The following is a 23,986-nucleotide window of genomic DNA, read 5'->3' on the forward strand; positions in this document are numbered from 1 at the left end:
GTGTGTGCATCTGGGTCTTGTAAAATTGTGAAAATCATAGTGAAATAAGCAATTGTTGTTCTGAAGCAGGACCAGATTAGGGAAGGGGCCAGAGCTCAGGGACTGAGCACCTGCTTTACAAGCAGAAGGTCCCACATTCCGTCCACAGCATCTCCAAGGGCTAAAGCTGAGAAAGATCTCTCTGGACTAAAGTTGCTCAATAAAGGTGGAGAAATTCCTGGAGATATGGAGGGGCGGAGTCCTGGGGAGGACGGCATTTGGGGAGGGGAGAAAACTCAGCGGGTTATAAGGCCATACAGTCCACCCTCTAAAGTAGCCCTTGTCTTCAGAGCAACTGAGTTCTGTAGACGGGAGATCAGTTGGAATTCCAGGAGATCTCCAGTCCTCTCCTGGAGGTTGACAACCCTCCTCTGTGCCCAAGATCCCAGAAAGCTGCTTGCAGCCATAAGAGATGATAGTAAGGGTCTTACTCTGTATCCTGCAGCCTCACATTTCAATTAAATAGCTAAGGGTATTAATGATCCACTGCTGAAGTCATAACTTTGCCGAAAGGGCAAAGCAAACAGAAAAATCACATGTTTATGTTCCCCTCGGATGTGTCTGGAATGGCTTCTCAGCCACGCAATGCACCAAGGCTCCATCTCCGCCCCATCCCATTTCCTTCCCCAGAATCTGCATATTGTCAACAACCCCCCCCCCTTGGAAACAGGAAAACAGGTGCTCCCCCCATTCCCAGCACAACTGAGGGCTTCAAAGCCCAGGACTGTTTTTATCACTGCTGTTCTTCACTGCTCCCCTAATCGACGTCTGTTGCGAAGAGCAGACAGATTCCAGATGGTACTGCACCAATTGCAGTGCACGTCAGTGGGGAGATATCACAGTGAGGTGGGGGAGAGAAACAGGCGATTCAAGGAGCATCCAAGCCACATCTTGTGAATCTGCAAATAAACAAAAGATCTCAGGCGTTATAACAGGATTATAAAACTCAGAAATCCCAAAGGAAGGTAGCAGTGTAATCTCTCCACTAAGTGATTTTTCAGGAGACAAAGATTGGCAGATGAGATGGAAAAAATCCAGGGATCACTGGCTACTTAGATTTCGCCTGGTGACGGGGCCTCCCTGATGCTGAAGAGAACAGGAAATTGGGCTCTCCTCTTTCATGTCGGCTGCTGAATTCCTGACCCCTGTGCTTCTTTATCTCACCACTTGCTTCCAAGGGCAAAGCACCAGAGCCTATCTGGAGCTAGAGCCCAAGTCTGGAAGATACGAAGTGTGGTGAATAAGTCAGCAAGTACTGACTTTTGAACTGCCCTGATTTTCTTACCCCTGGGTAAAATCACTGTCCTTGTTTTTGCTTGTGGGGGATTTTTTTTTTCATGCGAGAGACTAGTTTTCCTCTCCAGAAGTTCAGTCTCTATACAGGGAGTGGGTGCATCTTGTGTGCATGCATGGAAATTGCATGTACGCAAGAATTTAAGATCCCCTGCAGTCTACAACCTCCCGTTTCTCATCCTGCAACTACTGAGATGTATTTTGAACTGTGGGTCACATATTGTAGAATAAAGGCATTTTTCAAATATTTTTGAATCAAAACAACACCACAAAACCCTTTGGGCTTTTAAATCAGTCCAGGAGAGGTGATAGCAAAGTACAGCATAGTATGCAGCGAGCAGAACAGATACAACTACAGTGCGTACCAGTGGGAGGTGTAGAGTTTGCAAAGTGATCCTTGGCACATTGCAAGCACGTCCCCATCTTCATTTGTGAAATGATGGAGGGTGTGTGAACATATGCAGAGGAAGGTTATCAGGGAGGAGATCAGAACGCACCGGTGAGCACAAGATCTCTCCTCTCCCAGGCTTATCCAGGTCTCATTTGCTCCCTACAAGCTTCGGGATTGCAAATGTTTACCCTGGGCGAACAGAAAATAGTTGACAAGGAAAACAGGGAGATGCTGTTGCTGTCCTCTCTCCCTTCTTTCAAGTCATAATGTCATACAAGGTCTGAATTTAACAACAATGGCCTTTTACTCATTTTTTAAAATAAAAAGCCAACACACTCACACTGTGCGTTTTTGTTTCGCTTTTGAAAAAAGCAGTCCAACGAAAATGTAAGTGGGGAGGAAAAAGAGCCAGTCATTTGAATCGGCTTGTCTTTCTGCTTCTCTCCATAGATAACAAGGCCCAGCCATGCAGTCCTTTCGCGAAAGGTGTGGTTTCCATGGCAACCAGCCGAACTACCAGCCAACTTCTTCACAAGATTCATCACGCCTGGAGAATTACAGACATCACAGCCAAGCAGGCCCGCACTGTGAACGGCAGCGGCTTGTGGCAAAGGAGTACTATGGCCAGCCACCGCCACCACAGCAACAGCAGCTGTCTTACCAAGGGTATGGTGAGAACAGCGCCGTGGAGAAGTACCACCGGGGAAATAAGCAATTACGTGGCCAACAGCTGCAAGGCAGGCCATCGTCCTTTCCAAATTACACAGTCCAAGAGAACAGTCCCTACCCAGCCCGCTATTCTGGGGAGGAAAGCCTGCAGGCCTGGGGGTCACAGCAGCAGCCGCCGCCCCCACAACCTTTGCCAGGAGGAGTGGCTAAGTATGAGGAAAACTTAATGAAAAAGACAGCTACGCCCTCAGGCAGCAGGCAGTACCATGAGCAAGCCCCTCAGCTCCCGTTCCGAACTCACTCCTTGCACCTCCCGCAGCAGCAGCAGCAGCAGCAGCAGTCTACCTTGACGTACCCCAAGCTCCAGCGGCAGAAGCTCCAGAATGACGTCTCCTCCCCCATGTCATTTCCACAGGGCTCTCACTTCACTCAGCATTCCCAGTCGTTCCCGCCTTCCTCGACATATTCATCTGTCCAAAGTGGGAGCCAAGCCACACATTCCTATAAGAGCTGCAATGCTCCCTCTGCACCGCCGCCGCCGCCACCACCACATGAAAGGACTCTTGGAAATGCGGCTACTTTGCCGACTGGGCAAAGAGTCCAGAGCCTGCATGGCTACCAGGCAAACCGTATCACCTATGACCAGCAGCAGCAACAACAGCAGCAGCAGCAGCAGCAGGCCATGTCAGGAAGGCACCATGCGCAGGAAGCACTTCACTATCAAAGCCTAGCCAAGTACCAACATTATAACCAGCCAGGTCAGAGCTACTGCCAAGCTGATGCTCCAGTGAGGACGCCAGACCAGTATTATCAAACTTTCAGCCCCAATTCCAGCCATTCCCCAGCTCGTTCAGTTGGTCGGTCCCCATCGTATAGTTCAACCCCTTCCCCATTAATGCCTAACTTGGAGAACTTCCAATACAGCCAACAGTCGCTGAGTACGGGTGCATTCCCAGCCAGTCTTGCTGACCACAGCCACTTCATGCCTTTGCTGAACCCTTCACCGACAGACGGGGCAAGCCCAGACACTCAACCCACTGGGAACTGCAAGAATTTGCAGAAGGAGAAGATCCCTGAGAACCTTCTATCAGATTTGAGTCTTCAAAGCCTGACTGCGCTCACCTCTCAAGTCGAGAACATTTCCAACACTGTCCAGCAGCTTCTCCTTTCCAAGTCCGCAGGGATGGCCCAGAAGAAAGGTCTCAAAAATTCACCTAGGACCCCCGAACAGCTCAAAAGCCAGCATTGCAGCCCCGAGGGTAACAGCTACTCTGCTGAGCAAGCAGGGACTCCTCTCTCAGACCCCCTCAGCACCCCGCAGTCTGTCCACGCCGAAAACCAGGAGGCTGATTACCTTAGTGGGTCTGAAGACCAACTGGAAAGGGGCTTCCTGTATTGTAATCAAAGCCGCAGCCCAGCCCGCATCAACAGTAACTCCAAAACGAAGCCTGAATCTGTTTCTACGTGCTCAGTGACATCTCCAGATGACATGTCAACCAAGTCAGACGATTCCTTCCAAAGCATCCACACCAACCTGCCGCTGGAAACCTTTACCAAGTTTGTTGCCGGCGAGAGGGACTGTCCCAGACTGCTCCTCAGTGCCCTTTCTCAAGAGGAGCTTGCATCCGAAATCATTGGTTTGCAAGATGCTATCAATGAGAAAGCAGACAAAGGCTGGACCAATTCTCCTGTGCCAAGCAAAGACCCTGACAAATCGCCCTTCCACTTGGAGAATCACAGAACCTGCCTGGACTCGGTGGTCAAGAGCCCATGGTCCAACCAAAGGGACTCCAGTGCCCTTGCAGAACCTCTGAAGTTAGACAAAAACTTAGGAGGGAATAACCAAAAGAACTTCACCAAGGAGGTTTACGACAACTCGCAGGTGGTGTTTACAGCAGCAGACACCAAGAATTCCACAAAAACAACTAGTTCAGTAGGATACCCCACCAAACCCAACATCTCAACAGCCACCTCAAGCTCTGACGCCACAAACTTTAGCTGCTACTCAAATGCCACAGCCAATTCCGTGGGGTCTGAAAGCGCTATGGAGAATTTTGACTGGCCTGATGAGAACCTCAGCGACACATGGAAAGAGCTCGGGTCAAGCCTTCAAACATCAGATCTTTCCAAGAGTTTGTTTTCTGGCAAACTGAGCGAGAGTGGCGAGGAGAAAAAAAATGCATGTTGCCTCAGCCTTTGCAACAGTGAACAACCAGCTGAGACCGAGCAAGCTGCAAAATTCAGTCAGCAGCAAGCCGACAAGGGTGAGAACCTAACGTATGATGAGGCCACTAGAGCAGACAATGAACATTGGCTCGAGGATACAACCAGGCACTCCTGTTCGGGAGGAGACTTCAGCGAACTCCCAATGATGTCCTCTCCAGACCTGAAAGAATCTGATTTGGAACCAGAAGAGTATTCCTCTCTGTGTGATCTAGCTGGTTCTGAGCAAAAGTCTATGACCTACGATGCGTTCACACCCAAGCCTGCCGAGAATGCCCCAGCCCTCTCCCTCCAAGAAACTCCTGGTTCGGCAGAAGAATCGGCAAATGCGGTTGAGAAGGAGAACACAGCTCCCTCCTCTCACTTGTTAGATCAGTCCGTCATCCTTTTAGGTCCAACAGTTGGCACCGAAACAAAAGTGAAAAGTTGGTTTGAATCTTCTCTGCATCACTTGAAGCCGGAAGAGGAGGCAGCGGGAGGTGAAGAGATGCTTCTTAAAAAGACAGAAACTCCAGCTGCCTTGCCAATGAAGAAACAGATTCCACCAGAAATGGCTCTCAGCGTATCAGAACCAACTTCTATGGGCAAAAGTCTTCGGAGCAAGAAAGTCCTCAGCAGGTTGTCAGGGGGAGAAGAATTGGAGAAGCCCATGGCAAGCCCGTGTACAGCCACCCAGGCTGCTGGCATGGTGGCAAACACATGCACAGGGCCAAACAATCTCATTGAAATGCCAAGTAAGAATGCCCATGGCCAGACCCCTAGGTTTCCAGCAGAGGGCTTGCCAGTTCGGATGTGTACTCGCTCTTTCACTGCTTTGACTGAGCCCAGGATGCCCGATCCTCTGGAAGGCTCCAAGGCCTCATCCCTTCAAGAAAAGCTGGGCAAGAAGCCTGCCTATGCTCTGAAACCAAGAGCTGCTTTCAAAGCCAGGAAGGCCAACGGGAAGCCTTCTCCAAAGCCAAGTGATCCAGCCCCTCAGCTGGTCCCTGATATGTTGCAAAACGAAGACCTGACTGGTCAGAGGGCCAAAGAAATGGATTTGCAAGAGATGGAAGCAAAAGATCAACAGTCCATGATTCTCCGCTCTCGCACCCGGACTCAGGAGGTGTTCTGCACCAAGCGGAGGAGAGAGAAAAGCACCATCGATGCAGGGTTCAAGAATGGGAAGCCCACCAAGAAGCTGCATCCCAACAACCACCTGCCCAGCCCCTTCAAGATCAGTCCCCAAAGCCAGCCTCAGAAGGAAAGCAAACTGGGCAAGAGAATGAAACTCTCTAAAACCAGGCCTGGAATAAGCACCAAATTGTCCGAGCGGCCACTTCACACCTTGAAAAGGAAATCCACCTTCATCCCTCCAGTTCCTGCCAAAAAGAGGAACTTGGTTTTGAGGAGCAGCAGTCAGAGTGGCAACGGGAAAGATGAAAAGGCTGAAGCTGATCCTGGATTGTTCAAGAGGCTGCCCTCGGCCCCAAAAGCAAAAGCAAGAGAGGCTCCCAAGAATTCCTGCGAAGCACTGATGAAGTCCCCTCCGGCTAAAGAAAACCCCGCGGTCTGCATAAAAATCACCTCCCGGGCTGCCTTCCAGGGAGCTATCAAGACAAAAGTTCTGCCCCCAAGGAAAGGCAGAGGCCTGAAGCTGGAGGCCATTGTCCAGAAGATAACCTCACCCAATTTGAAAAAGTTCGCCTGCAAAACCGCCACTGCTGCTGTTTCGGCTGCCATTGCAGCCACCGCCACCTCGCACAGTAATCCTCTGAGCCCTTCCCTACCGGAGAGGGAGCAGGCCTCAAAGAATGCAAGCGTAACCCCAGCAGTGGGGGAAGCCAGACCATTAAACCAGGCCGTGTCACAAAAGGCTCCCGCCGCTCCAGCAGCCGAGCAATTATGCAGAAACCCGAACAACAGATCCTTCAGAGGGAAACTAATGAACAGTAAGAAACTGTCCTCCAACTGTTTCAAGGGTGAGGCCTATTCATCTCCCGAGACGCTGCAGCACAGCAGCGACAGCATGGCTGCAAGCGGCACCAGCCTGCTGCCCAAGAAAAGGAACAGAAAAGGGAAAGCCTCGGCCTTCCGAGCAGCCAAAAATAGCTTGGACAAGTGCCCTCACCTGAGCCCTGCTCTGCTTCTGGTGTCCAGAGAGAAGGCGGTGGCGGCAGCAGCTTCAGGGGGGAAAGTGGAAGAAAGACAAAGAGAGGGGAAGAAGCCCAAGGCCGAGGACAAAGGCTTCAGCAACGCTGAGAGCTCAGAAGGCAGAGTCTCCCAGGCCCAAACCCGGGCGCAGAAGCAACGCGCCAACCACTCCAACTACAACGGCTACACGAAGAGACAAAGGAAACGCCTCAGCCGCCGGAAGGCCAAAAGTGTGCAGTCGAGGTGTAAGAGTCGGGCCAAGAGGCGGCACCAGCAGCAGACGCCTCTGCTGAGCCCCGCTGAGCCGGAAATCCGGCTCAAGTATGTGTCGTGCAAGCGGTTGCGGGCAGACAGCCGGGCACCCCCTTTCTCCCCTTACGTCCGGGTCGAGAAGCAGGATGAGTTTGTCACCACCTGCACTGTTGTCAACTGCCTGGCTGAAGAGGCCAAGCTCCACAACGAGCAACGTTCTTCACCCACCCAGAGCAGAATTTTTGGGACTGCCTCCCTGCAGCCCCGGGCAACCCTACCTCTGTCATCCACCATGCACCTCGGCCCAGTGGTATCCAAGACCCTCAACGCCACCTGCTTGGTCTGCTGCCTGTGCCGGAACCCGGCCAATTATAAAGACCAGGGGGATCTCTGTGGGCCGTATTATCCTGAGGACTGCTTGCCAAAAAAGAAGTCAAGGCTGAAAGAAAAAATCAAAGTGGAGGGGCTGGGCGAAGCGCCTCCTTCTCCCTCTCTGGCAGATCGACTGCTCAAAGCGACAGATAATAATTGTGCAACTAGTACTGTCGGTGGAAAGCCGCCAAGGTTGGACAGTGGCGCTGACTCAGCGAAACAAAGCGCTCTCCGCTCCAGTTCGAGGGGGATGTTTAGGAAACTACAAAGCTGTTACTGCTGCGATGAGAGGACAGAGGGAGAGGAGGCAGCGGCAGCCGCCGAGAAGCCAAGGAGGCACGAATGTGGCAAAGCTGAGTCGCCGCCTCCAGAGCCGGTCGGAGACACGCAAGAGCACTGGGTCCATGAGGCCTGCGCGATATGGACAGCTGGGGTTTACCTGGTGGCAGGGAAGCTCTATGGACTGCAGGAGGCAATAAAGATGGCTGCCGATGTGGTAAGAGCCTCTCCTTTAGCGTAAGGTCTGTTTGCTGTAGCCCACCAAAACCGCATAGATGGATTCTCATAAGCCAAAAGGAGCAGGCCAAACCATGATTTTGGGGGGTAGGGCAGGGCTGAGAGGGAGCTGCAAATTTCCACCTGGGCTTGGTAGCCAACCGTGGTTTCTAGCATCCAGCAAAAGTTCTAAACGTTCTAGCTTCCTGAAAGCTCAAGCGTATCCTTTTTGTAGCTGCTTCATGGGGAGAAGATTTTGCAGCTGGTGGTGCGGGTGTATGTTTGCAGTAAAGCCTTTGCCTTGACATCTCAGCTCCTGATGCTCCTTGGTGCCATTTTGAAAAAGATACTCTCTGCCTCCTGCTTCTATGGTGTTTTTTGTTACAATATATTACTTTAGTGAGTAAGTGTAGTAGAGGCTTTCCCTGCTGGGCACTAGAAATAAATTTCAGTTCACCCGTGGTTATGAGGCAGTCATTTGGGGGGAACCTGTCAGAAGTCCATCTAATCCAGCATTCCAACATCAACTAACAAAAGCTCTTGGAGACTTACAAGCAAATCATCAAAATGATGGTGCCTTCCTCTGTTGTCAGCTCCAGGCATCTGGTATTTTGAGGTATACTGCCTTTGTACATGGAAGTTCCATTTAACTGCCACAGCTAACTGGAAAGCTGGTGCTTCTTGGATTTGTTTTTTAAAAGTCACATAAGCTAGTAAGCCATCACCATATATATCGCAGAAGTGAATTCTGTCAGTTAACTGTATGAAAGAGAAGCTTCTTGGTGCAATATTTTTCTGCTGGGGAAATCAAGATTCTGAAAATTGGCTGCGAGCACCATCCACCCATTCCTGACTTTCCATACACAGCTAGATGTTCAGAAGAGTGCGTGGCTGCCACTGAGTGCATTAGCCTCACACTTAGCAAAAGAAGGCATGCAAGGGGAAAGCCCTGTGCTCTGAGTTGCCCCCACCCCTCTCAAGCTGCAGCTCATAAGCAGAGCTGGAGCAGAGAAACTCTGGGCCTAGTGATGTCCTGTCCTATGCTTTCAGTGGCTCCATGGCAGCCATGCATACCCAGCGATGCCTAAGTTTGGCACACCATTGGCCAAGGCTGTCCGCCACCTCCCTTCTCATCTCTATCAACAGCTGTCCACTGACTAGGAGTATCCTCAATTCTTTTGTGTTTTTCCCTCCCACCCATCTTGTGAAACATTAAAAGTTTTTAAGGGCTGTCTGGTGGACTGCCTCACATTTAACTGCCTGGGCAAGGGATTTACCAGCCCCTAGCCTCAATTTCTTGTCCCCAAGGAATCAAGAAGCGGGAGAAAAAATGGTTTCCATGTAGTGATGCTCTAGAAAGTTCACTTAGTCTTTGTGGTAAAGACCATAGGGACTAGGGGAGGCATCCTAAAAAACCGCCCAGAAGTAACATCACATCTTCTCCAAACTCTGTCCCCCTCAGGCACTGCCCCACAGATCTCACAGCATTTGCCCAGCCAGTTGGGAACTCTACCTCACTGTCACAAGGTGGTGAGAGGAGACAAGAGAACACTAGCTGGTCCTAACCTCCGTTGCTTTTCACTCATCTGCCCAGGCCTTCTTTTTACCAGGGAAATGTGGGGAGGTAACACAGGGCTACCTCTTTCTGTGGCAGCTGTGTGTCCCTCGTGATGCATAGCTTGGTGCCCTATTTAGCCAAGGGGAGCTAGTGCCACTCACTCCACTGTCCAAGTGCCATGTTGCCAGCACTCAGAAAGAGCAGGCTGCAATCATCCCTGCTGCACAGGGGCAAGGCCTTCCAGGGATCACGTAGCCAAGATTGCCTGTGCATGCACTGATCCAAAATAGCCCAGGACCCATGCTGTTGCCCTGCAGCCCACATTCCGTTTAATCCATTTGTGAGTCTCTATTCCCTGGCTCCCACTCGCACCTTAACCCCCAAAAATACTCCTAGAAGATTGAGGATTCTACCCCCTCCTTACTTCCTGAGAATCACAGCTGCAGCAAAAAAGCAAACTTTCACAGGTGTGGTAATGATACAGTTGTGCAGCAAGAGCAGGGAAATCTGGCAATAGGGGAATTAAGAATTATCCCCCAGCAGAAGCTCAAGGGTCTTGCTCACCAGTTGGTGTGCTGAAAGTTTGCATATCACTTGGGCAAGGGCAAGTGATTTTTTTTAAGTTGAAAAGGAAGGCAATTGGAAAGCAGCCAAGGTCTGATCAGTAACTTATATTTAATAGAACTATAGTTTGCATTGAAAAAAGTGAAGGGCTTTCTGCTCTAGCTTTGTCCGCCTATTACCTTGGAGATGCAAACAGATGTGCTTTCCACATCCTCCATGCACACAACATCGAAGGCTTTGACAGAACCTTTTCTTGAGAGGATTCTCCTCTGCTTCAGCAGACACAGGCAAAGGAAGGAAATGCTGGATAAGGACCTCTGCATCAGGGTCAGACAAAGGCTGATTCCGCACACGTTGGATAATGCACTTTCAATGCATTTTATTAATCATTTGAGGTGGATTTTTTGTTCCGCACACAAAAAAATCCGTTCCAAATAAAGAGGATTGGAAGTGCATTATCCAACGTGTGCGGAATCACTCAACGTGATACTTGCCTACCTGGAGTGGGACCTGATTTATCTAGGACATGGGATGCAGGATGCATGCAAAGCCCTTCTGTGTGCAAACGTCCCATACACCCACCCACCCCAGATGTGTGTCGCACAGAATGCTGGCAGGAAATAGTTAGGAAATGTATATTCTACCTTTCTACCATTAAAATGGCATTGGAGGCAGCTTCTGAAATGAGTTTAAAGTGCATCAGTCTAAAACAGCAGAGTTAAAATTGCAGTGGAAGAGCTATGAAAAACAGGAACAGGACAGTGGAAGATGTAAATTAGCTATCTATTTAAAACCGATACGAGAATCCATCCAATTAGTCAAAGACAGACACAAAGAAAGACATCTTCTTATTGCCAGTGGTGGTGGCAACAAGCATAGACAGCTAAATGGATTCAAGGAGAAAAGATCCATCAATGGCTACTAGCCATGGTGACAAAAGAGACCCTCCATATACAGAGGCAGCAAACTTCAAAATAGCACCAGGAGGCAGCATCAGGGAAGACTTTGACTGTTGTGACTTGTCCTCCAGGGCAACTCATTGGCCACTGTGTGAGACAGGATGATGGACTAGATGGACCACTGGTGTGATCCAGCAGGGCTCTTCTGATGTTCTTAATATAATCAGACCAGCAGATTTTTAAAAAGTATGTAGTGAGGGACAGGAAATACCAAGCGCTCTCCGGAATAAGCATTGTGGAAGGCGAAGAGCAAGAAGGTGTGGCAAGGCTTCCAAGTGAGAGAATTCCATAATCTCTGTACCACAACCCCAAAGATCCTGCCGTGAATATCTGGCAATCCTACTTTGGTCAATGCAGGACATGTGGGACAGAGCGCTGCAAGCCAGTCTCAAAACTTGGGCAAATGCATGTAAACTGTGAGCCAGACATACATGGAACACTTGCGTGGGCTAGAGATTTACCTGCAGTCCACATCCTGTATAAATCAGAAAGTGGTTGAGGTACATAATAAGGAAGGGTCCCTTTAAATTAGTACTCAGGGACATGATGGCATGCCTGGACTGAGCCCTCAGGGACTTTCATTTGGCTTTAAACCAGTTGAGATGAATCCCTCTCAAGGGTTCCCAGTGTGTTGACACCTGGCACATGTAACGCTCTCCAGGGGTGGCTTATTAGCCAATTTACCATTCAGCAGTCTAGGCTAACTGACTGTGAGTAGGGTGTTCTGTGTCCAGTCAAAAATGGAAGCTTTGAAAAGTCATAAGCAGACACTGTATATCTTTAGCACTCGGTACTCAAAAGATATAGTGCCTCTAGGTGGAGGTTCCTTTTTGTTAACATGACTAAACTAATAGCTGTTGTCCTGCACTATGACATTTGATGAAGCCTTTTCAGAAACGTCCAATAAACATTGGGGCAGTGAATCCCAAAGGTTAATGAGGTGTCCTTTTTATCCAGAACTTCCAGCCATTTGATTATTTTTGGTAATCTTGATACGCCTGAACTTTTTGCCATTCTTTTATCTGTTGCTGTTTCTTGGTGCCATTTTTTCCTTCCATTGGTTGCAGAAGCCCACATAAATTTTGTTTACGAGTTTGGCATGACAGCATCGCATCAGAGGTTTAGTTGTGACAGCCTCCACCAAAGCGCTTTTTGTCAGTGGTATCCAATCAGATTAAAGAGCAGAGAGGGCAAGGACAGTGAGGACGAAGAAGAAACATGGTGCCAAGAAGCAGCAGAGGGAATTAAGGTTGCCAAGCAGCATCGAAACAACATATTATTGTGGGGAGCATTAAAAAAAAAGTGAGACAGGAAACTGAACAGAAACGAATGGGAATTGTTTTGGCTTTGCTCTCATTTATGATCGCTTTGTGCTTCATATTTAGGTGCTATTCCAAGTAATAACCCGTTTGGTCATCAGTCGATGGCTAAGCAGAGACTCTATATGAGACATCTCACACAGGGTCTCTCAAGTGTAGGGAGTCACAATGTTAGCCGGGAAGCATAGTTTAAAAAGCAGTCTCCACGGAGATTGCTCCTCAGAGCTCTCCAAAGGAGAGGTGAACATGAAATTAATAAACCCTCTGAGAGTGATCTCTGCCAGCTCTGTCTTTTTAAACTACCCTCCTGTAGAGAGGTGAAATTGACAGCGCTGTCAGCTCTTGTCTTTTTAACTACACTTCCCGGCTAACGTTGCATCTCCCTACACTTGAGCGTCCCTGTGTAAGATGGCTCGTGCAGAGAGACGCTAAAGCAGAGGTGGGCAAGTGTTCTTTGCCTAAAGCCCACATCTGAGGGTTCTGATTTGAATGCCCACTTTGGCTATTTCTAGCACCAGTGCTACTGGCTCTGGAAGAAGTGAGAGCTGGCATCCATATGGGAGCCCTTGGAACCTAGGCAGAGAACCAGATGTGACCCCGTTCCCCATTCCTCAGTTCTCAATGGCCCTTGAGCCATTTAACTATTTTTCTGCAGTCCAGACGATAAAGCTCAACTGAGGTTGATGAGGATGTGGCCTCCAGCCTATAATCTGTCAACCTCTCCCTTAGACATAATTCTCCAAAAGCTATTCCTGTCTTGAAGTTCCTTCTAGTCTGTTTTTCCAGCAACTGCAGGCACACTAGTAGCCCTTACCAAATTTTATTTGCAAAATAGCCCACACCTTTACTTGGAAGGAATTTTTTGTCAAAAGTCATGAAAGACCGTTAAAATCCATCAAAGTCTGTTACTTCTTATTTCAGTTTTGCACATAATTTCTTGCTCATGTACTCTACAACTGTGAGACCTTTACTTCGAGGTCATGCTGCCATTATTATAAATCTTGAGTATAATGTTGACAATCGGTGGAGGGGAATGAAACATTTTCAGAGTCCAAACTACTGTCTGCAGCAGGGTACTAACCTCCTCCCCCTTCCCAAGCAACCATTGAATACATCCAAACTTTCCCACCACATGGAGGTTGCCAAGAAAGAGACACCTTGGCAAAAGCAAATGCGTATGTTGCTAGTTCTCATGGGGCTCGCTCTCTCTTCTCTTTTTCCTCCCTGACAACGGCAGAGATGTTCCATTTGTCAGCAAGTGGGAGCGACTATTGGCTGTTGCCATAAGGGCTGTGCCCAAACTTTTCATTACACGTGTGCCATCGATACAGGTAAAAGACACCATCACCCTGTTCAGGGGAACGGCTTGTATGAGGGTTTGGATCATGGGGTGGAGGGAAGGACATGATACTCTGGGTTGGAACCTACCAGTTTAGCTTCTGGTGGGAGTGGGAGGAGGTGCCCCTGTTGACCACAGAAAAGGATATGCTGGGAATTATGGAACTCGTGAATAAATGCTACAGGGGGCTACAATAAGGAGGGGAAACAGGCAAGATTGAGCAGAAAAGCCAGCAGGATCCTATCCTCTGTCTTCAGCAAGTTAGTTCTGTAAAAGTTCGACTTTTAGGATTGCAAGACAAATCCCCTCTTAGTCTGTATTGGTGGGGGAGAGCGTTGGAAATGTTTGACCAACTGGTGTAACAGTGAAGAGGGTATTTCCTATTCTTTTAGTAATTCTTTGGAAGAGGGCATGTCCACCAACGCAGCTTTTCTAATTGTAGACCGTCGAGTAGTATTTGCCAAAATCCATCTTCAGCCTCTACAATTGCCGTTTTTACAGGCTCAGGGTCCAACTCGCACCATGTAGCCCTCTTTTAATTTTGTTACCACAAACATTCACCTTTCTCTGTTTCCCCCCCTCCCCCCCAATCTCTTCCCTACTCTATTATTATCCATCTCTCTCCTCTTAAAATATAAGAACGCTTTAAAAAAAGAGAGAACATTGGTAGTACCATCGCTTTGACCCACTCCACTTAGACTGGAACGGAGCCCAGTTATTGGTCCTAATCGACCGCTTCAAGACCAGGCATCTGCCTTGCATCTGGTCAGCAGTCTTGCTTTCGAAGCAGAGAGAATGTGACCACTGATCCCCGTCGCTGTGCCCCTAACAGTGCCTGTTGCAGGGCAATGGATGAAGGGGGACCCCCCCTCCCGCCCAGCGCTTAATCCTTTTATTTTGCTTGAAAGGATGGTGTTGAGGGTGTTGCCTGGCAGGGAAGTTGACCAGCCAGAGCGGCCAGGCAGAAGGCCTATGCACAAGAAGGAATTTGAGAAGAGGCAGAAAGGGAGGACAAAGAAGGGGGGGGAGGGATCCTGGACGGGGCATCTGGTGCCCACAACAGAACAGATGAAGCGGCACAAAAAGGATGGTGGGACGATTCATTCAGCTCCTCTGCTCCCTTTGCAGGTTGTTTGTTAACCGAAGAGACCTTCTCTCTGAACTGTCCCAAACATAAGGTAGGTCGAAAGACCCTTTCTCTTTGGCCGAGTCTGTAGGGACACAGAGATCCCTTTGACTTGGAGGGGCCTTCCTCTCTGGATCCCAGAAAGGCTGTGATTTTTATAGGAGTCAGTACACCAAACCATCTACCCTGTAACTGCCTGCTCTGCCTGCCCAGTAGTTTTCCAGGTTCTTTCCAGTCCCCTCTAGTCAGACATCCTTGATTTGAACCTGGGATCTTGTACATGCAAAAACATATACTCTGTTTCCACACCATCACCAGGGAGGTGCCTGGTCTCTTTCTTTACAAGCAGAAGACAAATATAGAAACAATTATTACTTATTTGATTAAAAAGTGTTTATGCTGCCTCTCCAGGGAACTTGCCTGTGGTGGCTTACAAAATAAAATCATGGAGTGCAGAATTCAGCAGCTTTAAAAGCATGTGTTTTTTTTTTCTTCCACGTTTCTAGTCCTTAAGACTTCAAAAATAGGCTTAAAAGCAATATAGGCAATGGGTGCTGAAATTCCAAGATTCAGAAGGATGCAAAAAGGCATTCAGAGAATTGCTCTTTGCTCTTCTGTGTGACTGGCATAAAAAGCTGTGGAGACAAGCTAAAACAGTCAAATGTACATCATTTATGCAAAATTCAGATTTATTTGCACAAGATTTGGGCAGCTTCAGCGCGGAACTGATTCTTCACACTCTTATCAGCAACTCTTTAGTGCAACTGTCCATCCAACAAATGCTGTCTTCTCTATCAGGGATGCCCTCTGGCCAGAACTTTAGTGAACTGGCCATAATTGTAGCCTCCTGACCTAAATGCAAAGATGGAAAACTAAGAAAAAATAACCCAAGCCTCTTTGTATCCACTCAAAGCCTCTCTAGCCTTCCATGGATTTTTTTTAAAAAGCTACTTCCAGGCAGAAGGCGGGGAACCACTGCTATTATGTTCTTTTTAAATCAAAAGCATATTCTTTTCAGGGCAAAGGTGCTTTGCACATGCTCAAAAGCACAATGTGGGGCAATGAGAGAGCCTAGGCGCTTGAGGGCCAGACTATTACCCTACCTCCTGTGCCCGAGGCCATAGTCTGCCTCCAAATTTTGTCCAGTTGTTCAGTAAACTCCAGGTAGGGGCTGGGGTTCTACCAGAGTTACAATTGCTCTCCACAGGGCTTTTTTTCTGGGAAAAGAGATGGTGGAACTCAGTGGGTTGCCCTTGGGGAAAATGGTCACATGGCTGTTGTGAACTAGCAAAGCACCGCGCGGAGGGCAATCTAAACTCCCCTCTGTCTGGAGATCAGGGAGCGGGGCCACCAGCCATGTGACCATTTTCAAGAGGTTCCAGAACTCCATTCCACTGTGTTCCAGCTGAAAAAAAGCCCTGGCTCTCCAGACTGTAGTGATCAATTCTTCTGGAGAAAATGGCAGCTTCAGATCACGTAGGCTTGCTAACTCCAGGCTAGGAAATTCCTGGAGATACGGGGGTAGAGCCTGGGGAGGGTGACATTTGGGGAGGGGAGGAAGGCCTTGGAGTCCATCCTCTACAGCTGCCATTTCTTCCAGGGAAACTGATCTCTGAAGTCTGCAGTTGTAATTCCAGGAGAACTCCAGCCTCTACCTGGAGGTTGGCAACACTATGGTATCACACCCCTGTTGAGCTCCCTCCCCAAACTCCACCCTTCCCAGGCTCCACCCCCCAAATCTCCAGGAATTTTCCAACCCAGAATTGACAAGCGCAAATTTAGTCAAGCTCCAAACTTTTGCACATTGCTGCCCAAAACATTTTGGTCTTCCTGGAGCCCCCAGGACACCATTTCATCCTCGGGCAGGGTTGCTAAACTCCCATTTGCCCTAGCGAAGGCCTTCAGCAGGCAATTTCTGTAACTGCTGCTAAGAGATGACTGCCACGTAGGCCCTCCTCTCCTCTCCCCACCACCTCGAAGAAACAAGAGACGGACTGGAGACCAAAAGCCTTTGTCTTGCCTTAGTAACCGCTGACCAGGGCAGCCATATAATTCAATCACCACAGCCAGCACTTCCTGCCTCCCCCCACACACACCAACAGTTGCACCTGGTTATTGGCAATTTAAAGCAGACGCAGGAGGCGGAGGGGTCCAGATGGAGTCAGAGGAGCAGATTGATAGACATTCCTCAGCGACAGAGAGAAATAACCTCGTCAGTAGGCCAGGTTGCCGAGGGAAGGATCTCTGGCAGGCCAGCACAGGAAGCCTCTTTAACCCCCCCACCCCACCCCACCCATGGCACTTATTACAGGCCGAAACTACCTATCTCTTTCACAGTCTGCACATCTTTTCGCCCCTCTCCCACCCCTAGAACTGACAATTCATTTTAAAGACCTGGCACAAAAACATGGATTTAATCCAAAAAACCCTTAAAAGAATGCTCTTTTAAAAAATACATAAATCCCTAAAAACAGAATTTGAGCAGTGCTAAAAACGGAGAGGACATTGGATCCTGCAGGATTTATATAGTCGGCACCCTTTCTCCTAAACTGAAATGCCCCAGGCTCTTTAGCAGTCCCTAACAGGAAGAATACTCCAACCCCTTAATCGTCTTAATTGCCCTCTTCTGCCCCTTTTCAGCACTCCTTGGCTGGGGGTTTGACTCTTTTCTAGCCTTTCTTAAGTCTGTGATAGTTATATGGATAATAATGTTTAGGGTTTTTTTCTCATGTTGGAAGCACTACCATGTGCATGATTTTAGGACCCTTAACAACCCTGCACAGTAGGATCAGATCAGAGAGAGAATCGTTTGGCCAAGCCCCCCTCCCACCCCCCCCATCTTATTCAACAATGAGATGAAGTTGCAATGGGGAAGGGGGTGGGTTCACCATTCATACGGACTAATCTGACAGAATCGTTTTTTCTAGGGTCCAAATTCCCCCTGAGACTGAGCATCCGTGACCCAATCCCCAGACTTGTAAATCAGGTGTTAAAACCTGTTATGCTCAGCAAGACCCACTGTGGATCGAGGCTTTAGTGCTGGGGTGTGGAAGGTTAACTGTTCACCCAGTAAATTTCACAACCCAATGAGGATTCGAACCCAGTTCTTAGTCATACTTTCTAAATATAGCACCAAAACAGATATCTATCTTTATAACCTCCTGGAGAAGGAACAATAGAACAGTGTGTTGAACACCCCCAACATAATGGCCTTGATGTATTAGCAAAATCGAAAAGAGTCCAGTAGCACCTTTAAGACTAACCAATTTTATTGTAGCATAAGCTTTCGAGAATCAAGTTCTCTTCGTCAGATGCCTGATACAGATACTGGCCAAATACAGAAGAGCAGGAGAGAGACGCCTCTCTTCTCTCTCCTGCTCTTCTGTATTTGGCCAGTATCTGTATCAGGCATCTGACAAAGAGAACTTGATTCTCGAAAGCTTATGCTACAATAAAATTGGTTAGTCTTAAAGGTGCTACTGGACTCTTTTCGATTTTGCTACTACAGACTAACACGGCTAACTCCTCTGCATTGATGTATTAGCAGCCCTTTGCACATCAGCTTTCCGCAGCTGATTTACACACCCACTTAAGACCACATCACCTGGTATTTGACCACAAGTTGCACCCAAGCTGTTTTAAACACATACTTTAAAAGGTAACATGTGGGAACAAGGGGAAACAATCTTGTATTTACAAACAAGCGCATTGTCCATGTACGCTAAATAGGGGGCTATATTCTGATTTGCCACCGCACAATGTTCACACAGGCCCTCCAGACTCCCAGCCACTGGGCTTGGGTGGATTCTCCACTTATGCAGCTCCTCCTCCTTCAAAATGGCCCTTCGTCGCTTCTTCGCTGCGGTCTGTTTCTGTCTGGTGCATTAGCAGCATTTATGCGCACGCACACCAGCGCCTGGAAAGCACTTGCGGTGTCAGGGGTTGAAAGGCGTGGGTGTTTGGGAGGCCCACGAGGCCTCACAGTACCAATTAACAGAGGCCGATCGGAAGGCGGAGAGGGTAAGGAGATGGTGGGAAGGAAGGGGGGAGCTGGCAGCCCCGTTGCTATTGTGAAGGCCAGCCTGCAGGAGCCAGAAGCGGGGAGGTTTGCTGCCCCCTTGTGATGCATAAACCTCCAGCCTACGCTCGTCTCTTTTAAAAAAAGAAAAGAAAGAGCTATAAATGCATTTCCACGGCCTGTCAGGAGCGTGTTTTTTATTTTTTATCCGGGACCAGTGCAGGCACACAGCGGGTGTTAGCAACATGAATTATTCCCAATGAATGAACCAAGGGAGTCCTCTAGCTGTCAGCCACCAGCCCAGGCTCTCCAACATTGGTTGGTCAGCAGTTTGCAAATCCAGGACTGGAGTTCTGGGGTGGGGGATGTGGGGAAAGGCAGAAGGTGGCTTGCTTTACTAGTGACAAGCAATATTGCGCCTGCACATTAACTGTTCCGGCTTTTGATGTTCCTTTTGTTTTTTTTGCCTCAGAAGCAGCCATTATAATCCACCGCAGAAGAAAGGAACACTTTACCTCTGCCGAGTCAAGTCCTGGGATAGAAGGGGACAGCTTGGCATTTCAGCCTGCCCCTCAGTCCGTGGCTGCTTCCAAGGCCAACTCCAGACAGGAGAGACAAAGAGAATGTAACCCCGTCGTCTTTGCAATATTACTTCTGTGAGATGCGAATGGGACCCGGACGCAGGCGGGAGTCCCTTCTTCCAGCCTCCGCTCTCTTTTGCGCCGGCCATCACAGAGCCAATCCCAAAGGGCGGCAAACTCCAGCTCCAGTCCTCTTCCTCACCAGCTCCCGGGACCCCTGTTTAATCTCCTGGCAGGCTGGCATGGAACCTGGAACCCCGTTTCCACCTGGTCCTTCCGTCCCGGCTGGCAGCGTGAGACCCCAGATAGTTCCCACTCGGCCTCCTCCTGCCCTTCCCTGAACGTTTACCCAAAGCCAGTTTAAGAGAGAAAAGAAAATCCACTTCCAGGATTTTATTTCCCCCACATGCACCTCCCTCACTTAGGAGCTGTAACCAATACTGATATGCTAACATCTTTCACCTGGGACCCAGCGACTGACAAAACCTGGCCTGGAGCTTGTTTTATTTTTTCCTGTGCGCCTTCTTGCAGACAACCTCAAAGAACTGCCCCCTTCCTGTGGAATTTACACCATGCGAGCAGATTTTATCAGAAGGCAAGTGGCTGACGTTTTCTGATCCAGTCTCAAACAGCACCAGGCACAGTTGCATTTTGGAACTGCCTTCAGCTGCACACGAGATGGGAGGGTGGTGAAGGCAGACAGGTTGGAGGGAGTGGAAAGAGGGAGCACCATCCTCCCTCTCTCCCTCTCTCAACATGCTGGACTCTGAGAGCTCTCTGAGCACTCCATCTCTTTTTTTCTGATCTGATCTATTTTTGCCTTCAGCAAACCTCATGGTGTATGCGTGTGTGTCTGTGTATATATATATATGTGATCAGCGTGTAAAAAAAAAAAGCGCCTCGCCGTTTTTGAAACAATGCCACGGTGCTTTGGTTCGTTTGCTCGTTTGCTTTTGTTCCCTCCTCCATTTGCCAACTTCTACACCCTCCCCCCCCTTCCCTTGGTCTCTCCTAGGCTTCATATTTGAGTGGGAAAGCGGTTGGCCACCCTACAGGGAAACATGTGACTGAAAAGGCTTGGAACCCCTCATGCAGCGGTGGTTTGAGTCCTCACAACTATTTGTCCACTGCAAGGCAAAGGATTCAAGGCAAATCCAGAAAATCTTGACAGTTTAAATATGAAGCATTTCAGGGGAAAGGACGAGGAATTGAGATTAATTGCATTTCGGGGCAAGTCCCCCCTTTTCCCCTCCACTGCCGCAACCCAAAACTAATCTGATGCTCTCACCTGCCACAAGCTCCAGAAAGAGTCCTCCAACAGATGGGGGTGGATGAGAGAGAAAGCAGCAGCAGTTTGGGTCCTTCCCTTGCACCAGAAGATGATTTTAGGTCCCTAATACTCCCCCCCCCCACAAGGGATGTGCCCTTTGGCTCGAAAATGGATCTCTCTCTGTCTCTTCCCCCAACCCCACTCGCTCCATCCCACTGAACCATGCACCTCTGTTGTCAGGTGTGTGTACGTTTTTCCCTCTCCCCATTACACTTCTAGTTCTTAATACCACAATTTGGGCCACTGTCCGCAGTTGTTTCTTGAAGGACCAATCACTCTCTTAGTAGTTCCTGGGTCCAGTAGGGTGAGGAGAACTGGGAAGAAGAGAAGAACCAAGAGATCTGAAGCTTGGAACCCCACTGGTTGGCACTGTGGTGCGCAGTGGTTAGGTACTGGGAATCACATAAGTCCACAGTTGAGACCATTTGGCAATACTCCTACGGGCTGAGCAAAACTTGGAGAGAACTGGGAATAGCACAGAGGAGTCAATTGCTTTGCATTCCTCCACAGCACAATCCACTACCACCAACCCTCTACCATAGTCACTCTGAAATTACCTGCACCCATATCTGACCCATGTCAAATTGTCATTCACCCCATGCAGTTTGTTGATATGTTACTGCCTTAGGTGATGTGCGTACAGCAGTTTCCCATAGCCCCCTTAGTTCAGTGCTTTGATGAATTTCCAAAAGTCTAAACAAAGAGCTATGGGGAGGGTGTGTGATCATGCATGTCCTTTCCCATTAATGGACTAGGGAAACCGTAGGATTTTCCCAGTCCACTATGGGATGTGGGGGAGGAACATGGTTCAATTGCGGCTGAGAACAGTTTCCTCATGCACAGACGCACTGCTGCAGTGCATCAGCCCAGCAAAAACTCCCACAAGGACTTAATGCGCTTAAAACTCAGAAGAATCACTTGTCCCGAAGGGACCTTAAGATAGGATTTATGGCGCTTAGCTTTTAAGTCAACACCTAGCATACAGCATCAAGGAGCTGATGATGGGTTAGAGCAGAGGTGACCAGTTGGGTCAGTACATTTTTTTCCCTTACCCTGCAGAATGGATTCAAATAATACAGCTATGGCAGTTTCTCCCAGTACTAGGAAGACCTTAAAATGAACAGCTGTAGAATATGTTTAGAAACCCGAGTTGTATAGGATGTATATATGTTGCGAAACTCCCATTTCAGCATTGGAAAATACCACCTTCCCCCTGCCATTTAAGCAGTTGCAAATTCTTAACTGTTCCGTTCCGTTCCTGTTGCCTGTCCGTTCTGAGCAACGGCACCCACTTGCGCTTGTGACCTGTCTCTGCTCATGGTATTCCGTGTGCTCCGCCCACCCTCCTCACTTTGCCAACCAGCCTGCCTCCCCCCCAGCTCGCCCCTCAAGGTTTGCTGGCAAGGAAACATGAATTTGTTTCAAAAGCACACCTTGGCTGGCAGCTCAGTTCCTGTGTCCGCGGCATCGTGAAGCTGACTGACGATCCCGGCTGTCTCTTAAATGGCATCTTGTACATAATGACTGTAAAATGGCAAATCGTGTGTATTATATATTGCCTCATTCGATAGTGTATATATATGTATACATATACATATATATAATATATGAAAGACTGTAAATGTTAAAACTAGTGTTCTTATTTAGTATATTGCTTCACACTGAAGACTGTGTGTAACAAGCTGTTTCTAAAAGAAGTTTATTTTCCTTAAGAGTTAAAAAAAAAGAAAGAAAAAATCAGGTCATTGCATTCAAAACATCAATAAAGATTCAACAATTGTTTTGGACGTTTGCAGAGTCCACTAGTACCCTATTTTTCTGCCCTCCCTTCCACTGCAGGCATAAGGGCAGGGCCAGATCACCAAATTTATTAAATACCCTATGAACAGGCTTCGTCCCTCTTTAGTCATGACAGGGGAGGGGGGGAGGCCCAGAACTGGGCTTCATCAAATCCCCCCACCCTTGCAACCATGGTGGATGTCCATTGATCAGAGAGGATAACCATGACTGTGTTTTCTGGATGCGGGAAGATTTAAGACAGGAACAACCGAGCCAGTACCAGAATTCTCTCTGCATTGCAGATGTTCAAGGTCAGGCTAGTAGTAAGGTGTTTTGTGATAGCATAGGTGGTGGGGCGGTATGAGAGAAAGAGCAGAACTCAGAACAGAAGTAACTCCCCCCTCCCAAGTGCAATCCTTGCTTGTATCTGGAGAGGAGATTGCCCTGGAGCGCCCATGCAGCTCCCAGCCAGGGAAGAATGAGAAACAGATGTAAACGTGGGCTGTTCCACCCATATGTCTCCTTTTTAAGCATTCTACAGGCAGTTTCGTGTGTGTGTGTGCGTGTGTCCATCGCTCAAGGACCACAACAGCAAAGATTTATTTTTATTCAACTGATTCCAGTCCAGCTGTGCACTAGAAAATCATGTCACAATGTGAATATTATATATAAAAGACTGGTATGTTTTGTGGGTACTATTAAGAATGATATCAACTAGTAGCTAACTCAAGAAACCGGATTGAAAAAGAAAAGATCTCAGGAATATTTATGAGGTAAAAGCAGCAGTATTGTTCCATGTTAGACCCCATACCAATTGCATTCTGGGATAGAACAGGGCCTGTGTCACTGACAGCACAAAACACAGGTTTGAAGCACCTGCAGCAGGGAGGAACATTTGTTCTGAGTGGATACCCGCCTGGCTTCAGATGGAGTCGGTTTTGAGAGCCAAGCTCCACTTCAAATTCTGGACAGAATCACATGGACAGAGGTGATTTTTTAAAAAGTGATTTCAGTCCCAAACTCTAAGGTCAACACTGCCATTTTGTTCCGTGCCTGGAAGCAAATTGGAAGCCAGTGAGACTGGTAGAACACAGATGTTAAGGGTTTCTCCACCCTAGGGTACCAGTCAGGACCCTGAATGCTGATTTTTGTATCAATTGAGATTTCCAGACATTCTTCCAAAGGTGATTGATTCATGGGTCACTGGAGATCAGACACTGCCACTAGAAAGTATCGAAAAGTTGCTGTGCCATTTAATGGAGTCCATTAACAAAAGCAGCTTAAGTCAGCTGAAGAAAAATCAAGTAATATGTGAGTGGAAGGGCTGTGGCTCTGTGGTAAAGTAACAACAAAGAAGAAAAAGGGGATGGGGGGGGGAACCCCACAAACTCAACCCAAACAAGCAGGGAACAAAAGATAGAGGGGTCAAGTTACAACCTAAAATGTAAAATATATTCCAAGAAAGTATTTATTATGAATGTGCACAAAACATAGGTTAAAGACATAAGGCCTGACAGGCTACATGAATATGCTAAAAATTGCTAAA

General features: G+C 48.3%; 1 protein-coding gene across 2 annotated transcripts in view; it reads left to right on the forward strand.

Moving 5' to 3' along the window:
• Positions 1–22,399, forward strand: part of RAI1 (retinoic acid induced 1) — a 121,742-nt gene extending 99,343 nt beyond the window's left edge. For both annotated transcript variants that reach the window (XM_054993043.1, XM_054993044.1), the window contains exons 2-5: positions 2,174–7,868; positions 13,505–13,598; positions 14,735–14,784; positions 19,223–22,399. In XM_054993043.1, coding sequence (XP_054849018.1) covers positions 2,190–7,868; positions 13,505–13,598; positions 14,735–14,784; positions 19,223–19,237 — 5,838 coding nt within the window. In that variant the 5' untranslated portion in view covers positions 2,174–2,189 and the 3' untranslated portion in view covers positions 19,238–22,399. The remainder of the gene's footprint in view (positions 1–2,173; positions 7,869–13,504; positions 13,599–14,734; positions 14,785–19,222) is intronic.
• Positions 22,400–23,986: the final 1,587 nt, after the last annotated feature.

Source organism: Eublepharis macularius, chromosome 12, assembly GCF_028583425.1.
Source record: "Eublepharis macularius isolate TG4126 chromosome 12, MPM_Emac_v1.0, whole genome shotgun sequence".
Classification (NCBI taxonomy): domain Eukaryota; kingdom Metazoa; phylum Chordata; class Lepidosauria; order Squamata; family Eublepharidae; genus Eublepharis; species Eublepharis macularius.